Source organism: Pygoscelis adeliae, unplaced genomic scaffold (genome assembly GCF_000699105.1).
Source record: "Pygoscelis adeliae isolate BGI_AS28 unplaced genomic scaffold, ASM69910v1 Scaffold297, whole genome shotgun sequence".
In the NCBI taxonomy this organism is placed as follows: domain Eukaryota; kingdom Metazoa; phylum Chordata; class Aves; order Sphenisciformes; family Spheniscidae; genus Pygoscelis; species Pygoscelis adeliae.
The window spans coordinates 83,653-93,657 of NW_008825211.1; the positions used below are offsets into that span (position 1 = coordinate 83,653).

Genomic DNA, 10,005 nt, shown 5'->3' on the forward strand with positions numbered 1-10,005 from the left:
ACCGCATTCACCCTGCCAGCACAAACAAACCCATAGTTCACACGGGGAGAAATAAGGGCAGGAGCTGCGCCGAGGTTTAACGAGACGTTGCTTTTGCATGGAGCGGGATGCATCCCGTGAGAGTTTGGGAAGCAGCAGGAGCGAGACGGCGAGCAGGGGGGGGGGTTGTGTGTGTGTCTCTGGGGTTACTGGACCCCGACGGCTCCGTAGCCCTGGGCAGCCTTTGAAAACGAAACCGTGCGGATGATTGACGTCATTACGCAATTCCCAGCCTTGCTGCTTCTGTAACGCGCTGAGATTGGGGATCTCAGCTGCAACACCTCCCCTCGCCCGTAACCTCTGCGATTCCTTCCCTCTGCGCTCCGAGCCACTTTTGCTCTCGGGTGCTTTCCCCTCTTGCAGGCGAGGCCACCTCAGCCCTTGCGACGGGTGTTGTCTTCTTCCCAAAGATGCATGATGATGGCAACCGCCACCACGAAGGTCATCCAGCACATGGGGACAGCCCCGTGCCATGTTTACGGCTCTGCTGGCCTTGATCTGCAGAGCTACAGGAAAGCTGCGTGCTCTCTCAGGAATGTCCACCCAAAAGCAACCCATTTTTTCGCAGTGGGGAGACCCTCTCCCTTTTATCCTGCCATGTGTCCCCCCAGGGAATGAGTGCAACTGCGGCTGATCTCACCTTACATCAGACCGCTGGACTTTGCACCGTGTCCGCGGGCTGGATATGTTGCTGCCTTTGCCATTAGCAAATACATCTTGAGGATGCGACTGGCTGTCCTGCTTCTTCTGTTGGCCACGTCAGGTGGGGTTGGGCCGTGGAAGTGATGGTCTCTCTCTGTTGGCTGCAATTGTCCAGGGGGTAGCTCAGGGGCAGGTGTCCCCAGTGCAGATGTAGGGTCAGGTGAACCCCACAGCTGCGTGACAGCGTCCGCAGCTCCAGCTCCTCCACATGACCCTTTTGCAGTGCCTCATCTCCGTGGGGGACGGTGTGAGAGCTCCCATCTCTGTTTCGGTACCGCCAGGTGAGCATCAACACCTTCACCACATCTTGCAGTGCTGGAGCAGGTGAGGACCCCTCCAAGAAGGGCTCCGGCATCTGACAGGGCGTGCCAAGGAGGGGAGGGAGCTCTGTGAGACCTCATCACAAAAATGGGGAGGAGGGCTTCATCCTTCCCAAATCAGACGGGGTCACGGCTGACAGGGACCTCCGGAGAGCACCCGGTCCTGCCCCGTGCCGGAGCAGGGCTGGTGCCTCTTCCTCATCGCCCATGGTTGTGTTTCATGGATTTCAACACCAATTTTTCTCTTTCTTTTAATCTTTTAACTTCTCAGTAACAGATTTCCTTTGGTTTAGCTTCTTGTGGGGTTTCCGGGATGTGTCATCCCTGACACATTTCTCATTATAAAGAGTCACCGAGCTGGGCTGATCTCATTTTCAGTTTTTTTTTGCCAGTTGGTGCAAGATGGAAACAGCTTTTGGGCACATCTACACATCCATTTTATCCCTCAATCTTTTTCCAGGGAGAGAATGATGTGTATACATTGGATTATAAAGCATCTTTGCACCCACATTTTCCAACCCAGCTTCCCATTTAACACAGGCACACTCATAAATACACACACTGACACTATTCCAGTTTTATGACCAGTGAATGTAAATTATCTAGAAATTCAGCAGAAGGCAGACAGATTACGGGATATTTGCTGGCATTTGGTCTCCCCTGCTGGGATTTAATTTGCTCTGTTACATTCGCCGTTATTTACTCAAGCTCTGCTGAGCCCAGCGCGTGCTTTTCCTTGTTCAGCTAACAGGAGCCGCGCTGCTATTAATAAAGGCGTTGTGATAGATTTGCGTCCTCGGGAATGGGACAGGACTCTGGTGCCACCAAGCCTCCTCCCCTGCTATCGCAGTCAGGACCATTGTGCAAGTCCCAGAGAAACTGGGAGGTTTTGGGGTGCCTCTGCTGCCCTGGTATCAAAGAAAGGACAGCCTGGGGACAAGTGGAGCATCTTAATCCGTGCTGCAAGATTATCTGGCCAAGCTCCGTGCATATGGGGGTTATTCCCCAGATTGTAGCCCCCTGCTTTGCCACTTTGCAGGTTGCTGTCTCCTGGGAGCGGTGACGTCAGGCAAGCAAGGCTGTAATTAATGGCAGTATTTTATCGTAGCCTGATGGCATCAGCTGGTGTGGGACTGGCCTTCTGGCAACGTCCAAGCTCAGCTCCCTGTATCCACAACACCTGGGGCTTGTCGTGCCAGGCTCTGCCTTCCCGAGTGACCCAGACCAAAAATGTGGAGAAAAAGGGGCTCTGAGGACAAATCCTTCATCCGTAGCTGAAGGAATAATATCAGCTGATGGATCTGCAGCATCAGGCACCTGTGCTCTCTGAACAACCATCCATCCGTCACCTTCCCTGGAGTATATGAGTAAATCCTGTGGGTGCTTGGTAGCTGCTGGCTGGGGTCCTGCTGCATGAGCCGCTCCACTGAGCCCCTGCACCGAAAACATTGTCTCCCAGAGGTCACCCTCGGTGACACCTGGCCACCCGTGCACCTAGCTAGACTCCTAAACACCGCTGTTGAGCACGGAAAACCCCTCTGAGTTTTATGGGAGAAGCAATTTTGCTTGAGAGTTTACCTGCAGGCGTATAAGGAAGCAATTTTCTGCTTCATCAGGGTGCAGCGCTGGCTTTAAAGGGCTTTGTGCCAAGGTCAGTGACACCGCTTGCGGTCACGGATCCTGCCACCTCTGCCTGTCACCCTGCATCCCACCCAACACCAGCCTCTCGGTGGCTGCGTCTCCCCAGCCAACGAATTTCACGCTCCTGCGATTTGGGGGAGAAAAGGTGAAACGCAGCGTTGAGAGCTCCAACAGAGCAGCGTTTGGCATCATAAATACCTCGCTGGGCTGAGATAACACCTCTCCCCTCTGATGATGTGTGTAAGTGAATATAGCTGTGTCAGAGCTGATGGGTGCAGCTGTACACGAGAGAGCAGTGCAGAAACGCCGGAGCCGGCTGCAGCAGCTGCTTCGCTGCGGGGCTTCAATCCTCGTGGCTGAGGAGGGGAAGGGAAGAGGAGTAGTGAAGCGTTTGGATGAAGATGCTTGGAAGGGTTTCTCAGAGCAGAACTGCAGCTGCTCTGCAGGCTAGTGAGATGCGAAGGTGTGATGGGGAGCAGACGCTGGCTGCGTTGTCTCTGCTTGCCGCTCATGGTGAAGACCATCCCAGGTGGAGGAGACCCCCACTGCTAAGGCACCTCCACATGGTCAGGGAGAAACCTGCCTTTGCCATCACTCCGTGCCCCACCATTGTGTTTCTTGGACAGCCCTTCCCATCCATGTATGGGGCAAGCTCATCCCCTCTGGTCAGCAAGAGGCCATCAGCTCACCAAGCAGGCTTCCAGCAGCCGTGTGGTCCTGAGTAGTGTCTCGCCAGGAGCAAAGGACTGAAGACAAGCGGTGGCATCTACTCCAGCTTTGCAGAAATGTCCCATCGCCAGCACCAGTAGACCACCGTGCAGAAACCGTGTCTCTGGGGCTGGCTGGAGGTGGGTCGGGAAGGAGAGGGAATGCTGCCAGGCTGCCCTCAGGTCTGAAAGCAGCTCGGGGCAACCTCTGCCCTCACTCCTGCAGGCAGGGATTTGCCCGTGGCCACAGTCCAGTTCTTCAGCCACCCCAGCCCTCTGGACAGCATTCCCCAGCTCGCAGACAGCAGCCTCTGACACTCATTAAGCACATTGTATAATCATGATATGTTGTGCAAACACAGCCTAATTGCTCTCGGGTAGCTAGTTAAGATAGGTGAGATGGTCACTTTGGGCTTGCGTTTGTAAATGGTGCTGGCGTGCTGCAGTCACAGCGTCTGCAAGAGCCTGGTCTCACAGACCCAGGATTAGTTCCTTCCTTGCGATGCTGCAGACATGGTATCACTGCTTGCAAAAAAAGCCTTGCAAAATGCTTTTCTGGGAAGGAGCTTACTCACCTCCGACAGTTGTGAGAGGCACCGAAGCTGCCCCCGTCACGGCACCCTGAAAACCAAACAGAATGTTTTGCTGCTTGGCTTAAAACCCCCCCACTGTTATGTGGAGTAACCGACACCCTCCTAATGCAGTTTTGAGCTGGAAGAGGAGGTTTGGCGTGGAGCGGGTGCTCGGCTGCAGGGATGCTATGGAGGTCGTTAGGCAGTCCAAGCTCTTGTAGCAGCACGTCAGCTGGTGCTTTATTGTTTAGGACAAAGCGCCGTCGAGGGCACAGCTGGGTGCAGCTTGCAGAAGTTGCAGGGAGGACTAAGCAAGGCTCTTTGCAGCACCCTTTCCTCCCCAGCGCGGCCGGGGAATGGCGCCCGCCGGGCTAAGTCAGCCCCCACTGTCGCAACCCACAGCCTTTGCCTGTCCCAGTTTATCCACTGCTCCCCAAACACTTTACAGGGGCAGGTGGTACCTATTCCCTCGCTTGTTCTTGGGGAAACTGAGGCACAAAGACGGGAAGCAGCTTGCTCTGGAGCTGAGGTTGGGAGCCGGGTGCTGTCGGTCCTGGTCCTGCAGGGCTGATCTGGGAGCGGGTTTGGGTCAGGCTCTCCGAAATCAAGGGGTGGCACTCTGGGATTGACTATTTCTCCCCTTTTCGCATTGCGCTGGCATGGCCCCCGTGCGCTCCACAGGTACCACGGCAAACGCGCGGGGATGCTCGGAGCAAGGCAGGAATAGCAATTCCCACCGTACATCCTCTTCCTGGGGTGCTGGAGGGGGCTTGGGCCGCCGGGGAGCTGAGGGCTGGAGACCTGAGCCAGGCACGTCCCCCCCCTACACCAATCCCGTTGGGTTTTGGTCTTTTTGCTTTCCCCCCTCCTCACTCTGATGCAGGTATATCTTCTGGTATTTGCTATCTCATCCCGCCTTTCTGCCTCCTTCCCCTGCCGTACCCAGCCTGCAGCACTAATCCTGCAGTGCCAGTTCTGCCTCCTCCCTGCAGAGGAGCAAATTCAGTGAGACCTCTTGACCTTACCTAGGAGAAATTGCATTAATCGAAAATAATCTTTCTTTCCATCCGGAGATGTCCATCCACTAGGAGAAAAATGCGGCTCTCGCCAAGCAAGTGCCATCCCCCGAGGAGATACGGTGCGTTATGGGAGAGCTGGGCTGAGCAAAACGGACTCGATCCAGCCAAAGGAAACAAGAACCAGACCGACCTTAGCATGCTGCTATAGTCATGCAATTTTTTTTTATCAATTAAGTCTTATCTGCCTTTTTATTTGGTCTGCTCATTGTCCTTTGTGCTGGATCAAAGTACTTTTCTGTTTCATTTTATTCTTAAAGAAGCGTTGTGGATGAGCAGTGTCTAAATGCAATAGGTTATTCTGATTTTTAACTGCTGGCACACCTTTGCAGCATTTCAGATCTCTGCTGAGTGTTTCCCCTCAGGTCTCTCGGTGGCTCACCCACCCTCCCTCTTCCACAGCGCACTCTCAGGTAATACCGAAATGGAAGTAGGAAACCTTGCTGAAGGTGAGATGAAGGTGTGCGTGGTGGGATGGAGTCAGACTTGGCTGTGCATCCTTGGCCACCGGCTGCTGACAGATGATGCAGCTTGTCAAGGCAAGGGATTCCCCTGGAGAAAGAAGAACCGAGTTCTTCTGCGGCGGTGTGGGAAATCTGGGGTGATTGTGGTGCCCGGCAAAGGGTAAGGGGCTTTTACACCCTGCTTGGGCAGGGATTAGTGAAAATGTTTCTACCAGTGCTTTCTACCATTTTCTTCTACCAAGAAGACTATGAAAGCTGGTTAGGGAAGAGGTTGGACTATTTCCAGGTGTAGCAGGTTCCTGGACGCCCTGAAAGGTTAAAGGATGCACACATTTAAAGGAGGGCCTGGAAAGGATGGGCAGGGGGACGAAAATACTCCGACAGACCACAGGATTTGTCGTTTGCAGGTCTGCTTGAGTGCATCTTTGTTGAGGAGAGCTAGCAAAGACATTAATATAGTTAACCAGGGAAAGAAGGACATTAAACCTACAGTGGTTACCAGCTCCACGAACATGCCCATCCCTGGAAATCTGGGCTCAGAGTCCTTTTGGCTTCCTCCCTTGCTACCCTGGCACCCTTTTTCTTTCCCCTGTGTCACCCCTGAGCTTTCAAGAGGCTCCAGCAGCAAAATCGGTAGCTGTAAATAATTAATCACAGCGCTGCTCCCAGAGACAGGCAATATTGGATGCCGTGGTCCGGAGACAGGCAGGTGCTTTTGCTCCTGCACTGCGTAACCCTCCAGAGGTTCAGGGGAGCTTTTCATGGATGTTTTAATTTACGAACGGATTTACTTTATTGATCCCATCCTGTATTTTGTTGTAGTAATATCTCGTCTCTTGAAACGGGGCTGAGGGCAGCAATTGCTTTTTGCAGAGGATGCCATGGAGCTTGTAACTGAGCGGTATGCAGGTCCCCCTCTTGAATTTACCTCTCCTGTGCAGTGCAATTAAGGGTTGTATCAACGCCATAGTTAAGACAGTCTCCTCTTGCTGGAATTTACATCAACCCGTACATTTGTTAATTTGTTTGAGGCTACAGTACTTGCTCCTTTGCCTCGCATCATGGGGGAAATAGAATTACGCAAAATAATAATGTAAAGCCTTTCACCCCATTTGCTGTAGAGCTTGCAGATGCCGCTGAGATGGAAACATCTATTAGAGTGTACTGAACAACAAGCTAAAGCCTAATGGGTTTAACGTGCCTGCAAACAATACAGCTTCCTGAGCAGGAAGTCTGGGTACTAAAAACCCAACAAAGGCATCGTCCTCCCGCACATCGTTCACTCCACGGACGTAGCCAGTGAGAAGGGAGGAGGGAGCGCAGGTCCGAGGGAAGGAGGTCAGCGGGGCAGAGAAGGGGACGGTGGCTTCCCACGGATTTACATTTCTTTGCGTGGTTAAATTTAGGTGGTGGTTTGGAGCCACAAAGCAAGCACGGGAGGATTCTTCCAGGGGAGATGCAAAAACACCGCGGGTGAAAATGAGAGGCAGGAAAGGAGGGCTTTAATCCATCAGAGACCCAGCGTATGGAGAGATGGAGAAGGGCTTGCTGAACCCCCCTCCTGCAGGCAGGAGCTTTTTGTGCCTCCTGCCTCTGAGCCCATAGGGGAATCCCCAAAACGCACCCTCATTTAGGCAGAGCAATGGTTGTCTATAGCCTGCTCTTGGGAAGGCAATTTGGCCAGCCAGCATCTCCAAAGCTGCTTGATCTCACGCACACACTTCTGCACGCCTCGCCCTGGTGCAACCATCCGCCCTGTCTGACGGGGAGCTGAAACCAGTTACATCCCATGAGGACATTTAGCAGCAAACGTGACCTCAGCTGCAGCTGGTGAGCTTGGCCTCGACTTGGTGGGATCTTCATGTCTGGGCAGATCCCTCACACTTGGCCCAAGACTGCTCCAGCACCAAGAGCTGAGCTAATGCCCAGCTGGGTTTTTCCTCTCAACCCCTTTTCCCATCTCTTCAATGCTGTGGGTATTTTTCTCACTCCGTAGCATTGACCTTCAACTACAGTGTCACTGTGAAATGTGTGTTGCAAACAAAACATACCTAGAAAGCTAAGACAGCTTGATATAGCGCAACATATAATGCAGGGGCTGGATCCTGGTCTCAGCTGTGTCCTAACCAAACCAGAGGAGCTGCTCTGGGGTTTGTGGAGCTGCACTGCCATGGGGAGGAGAATAAGGCTCAAGGAGATTCACACCAGCACGGTGGAGATCAGAGCCTGCCCCAGGCACCGTATGAAGACCCTAGGATGCTCCCTGCGGCTGGGGTTCAGGGTGGGATTCTCCAGCCCATTGAGGTCCCTCTGGATGGCAGCACAACCATTGGCTGTGTCAGTCGCTCCTCCCAGCCTTGCATCTCCTGCTATCTGGCTGAGGGTGCACTCTGCCCCATCACCCAGGTCACTGATAAGGATGTTAAACAGTACTCACCCAGATAATGTTTAAACAGGGTTGGCCTTGATTATGTTGAACAGCGTTGGCCCCAGTTATGCTCTGGTATGGCTGGGATTTGGGAATACCGAGATCCTGGCCCAGCGCTGCTTTGTTGCTTTGAAGTGAAATGATTGATAATTTTTAACTTCTCATGTGCCCTGGTGATTAGCGAGTTAGTGCTTTGCATGCTGCTTTTTTGCTTCGCAGAAGCGAAGCGCTAAAAGAAAATGAAAACCAAGAATAATTAATAATTGCTTGCAATGACCCTGCGCCTGCTGTGTGGGTGTTTGCAAAGCACGACAGGATTTTGCTGTGCTGAGCAAGACGAATTCAGGCAGAGCAACTCAGCATTGTGCTGAATGATTTATTTTGGCAGGCAGATAAAGCAGATCTGACAGAATGACGAGTACCACTACAAAGAGCAGCTACCCGGATCGGTCCCGGAAAACACTCTGCAGGAACCCATTTCTCAGTGTCAAGGTAAATACCTCCTGCTTTCTGTAACCCCTCCCCACCTTGGATTACTTGCCTGGTAAAGAGGAGTTTAGCTTCCTACAGAAGGCATTGACAGGATTTCTGTTTATAAAATGTATTTGGAAAATGCTCTGGGTGCTCCCTACGGCAGAAGTGCCGTTGCATGTGCAGCCGGATCCATCCAAAACCGAGCGGTGGGACAGCGATGTTGCAATGCAAGTTTAACTTTCAGCTTCTGCAGTATTTAACTTCTGTCAGTGAAACTCCCAGAGCCCAAAGCAAACATTCAAGAGAAACAAATCCCAGATCTTAAAGCAGCTATGAGCCTCAGTCTTCACGGAAATAATTTTTTTATGATACCCATGATAAATGCATGCACGTAATGGGGGCAGCAGAGATGGAGGAAAGGGGGAATTGGTGCTCGCTCTTGGAGCTCAGCACACAGCAGCCTGCAAAGCTTTGGGTATTAGCCCCCATTTAGGCAAGGAATGGCATCTAGTTGGCTTAAACCCTGCCCTTGCTTGAATTTATTCGCTGAAAACATATGTCCTAAGCAATGATTCAGGCCACCAGCCCTGCAATGCCACCTGACCCTGGTGTAATTTCACCCGGCTCCTCTTGTATTGCTGTTGGGTGTCTGGGGGCATGCAGGGGGATGGTTCCTCCATACTTCCACCCAAGAGCTCTGCCAGGTCCAGTGCAGGCAACCAGATGAGTGGACTTCAGTAAGCCCTTTGGAGAAGCCCCAAAAGTTGGTGGTGGTGGGGACGGCAGGAGGTGGCGGTCACTTCTGCACAGCAGTCTGATGGTCAGAGGGCTGCCCAGGAAAGGCAGAGGACTGGCTCGACTTGCCACGGGGGGCGTAAAGCCACTTTTCCTCTGTCCTGGAGCACCCAAACCGCTGAGCCATGGGGAACCCTGGGTGAAGGTCCCTTTTTCTCCCCTTCTCAAAGCTGGGAAGAGGCGTGAGGCTGGATGCAGTAGAAGCTGAGATCTTCTGGTGGTGGGGCCAGTGCTGCCTGTGTGGGATTAGCACGCTGATCCTGAGCTTGCCTGCAGATGTTCACGGCCTCTTATCTCCTACCCATGGCTGTGTCGACACCAGAGGGGCTCCTCAGCTCATTATTTGCAAAGGTGTTTGCACGCTCATTTGTTTCCAGAGGAGGATCCGTGATCCTTGGCTCACGGAGGTGGTGGGAAATCCTTTTCTCTTTATGTAGTGCTAATGGCATTTTTAAAAAATCCTATGTACCTTGGAATTCCGGAGGGCAGACTTTGGCCTGTTTTGGAAATTGGTTGACAGAGTCCCTCGGGAGGCAGTCCTCAAGGGCAGAGGAGCCCAGGAAGGCTGGACATTCTTCAAGAAGGAAATCTTAAAGGCGCAGGAGCAGGCTGTCCCCATGTGCCGAAAGATGAGCCGGCGGGGAAGAAGACCAGCCTGGCTGAACAGAGAGCTTTGGCTGGAACTCAGGAAAAAAAGGAGAGTTTATGACCTTTGGAAGAAGGGGCAGGCAACTCAGGAGGACTACAAGGATGTCATGAGGTTATGCAGGGAGAAAATTAGAAGGGC

General features: G+C 52.7%; 1 protein-coding gene across 1 annotated transcript in view; it reads left to right on the forward strand.

Annotated features, from left to right (window-relative positions):
- Positions 1-10,005, forward strand: part of SLCO2B1 (solute carrier organic anion transporter family, member 2B1) — a 61,100-nt gene that overhangs the window by 5,016 nt on the left and 46,079 nt on the right. The window contains exon 2 of the mRNA XM_009329019.1: positions 8,338-8,441. Within this exon, the coding sequence (XP_009327294.1) occupies positions 8,361-8,441 (81 nt within the window). The 5' untranslated portion in view covers positions 8,338-8,360. The remainder of the gene's footprint in view (positions 1-8,337; positions 8,442-10,005) is intronic.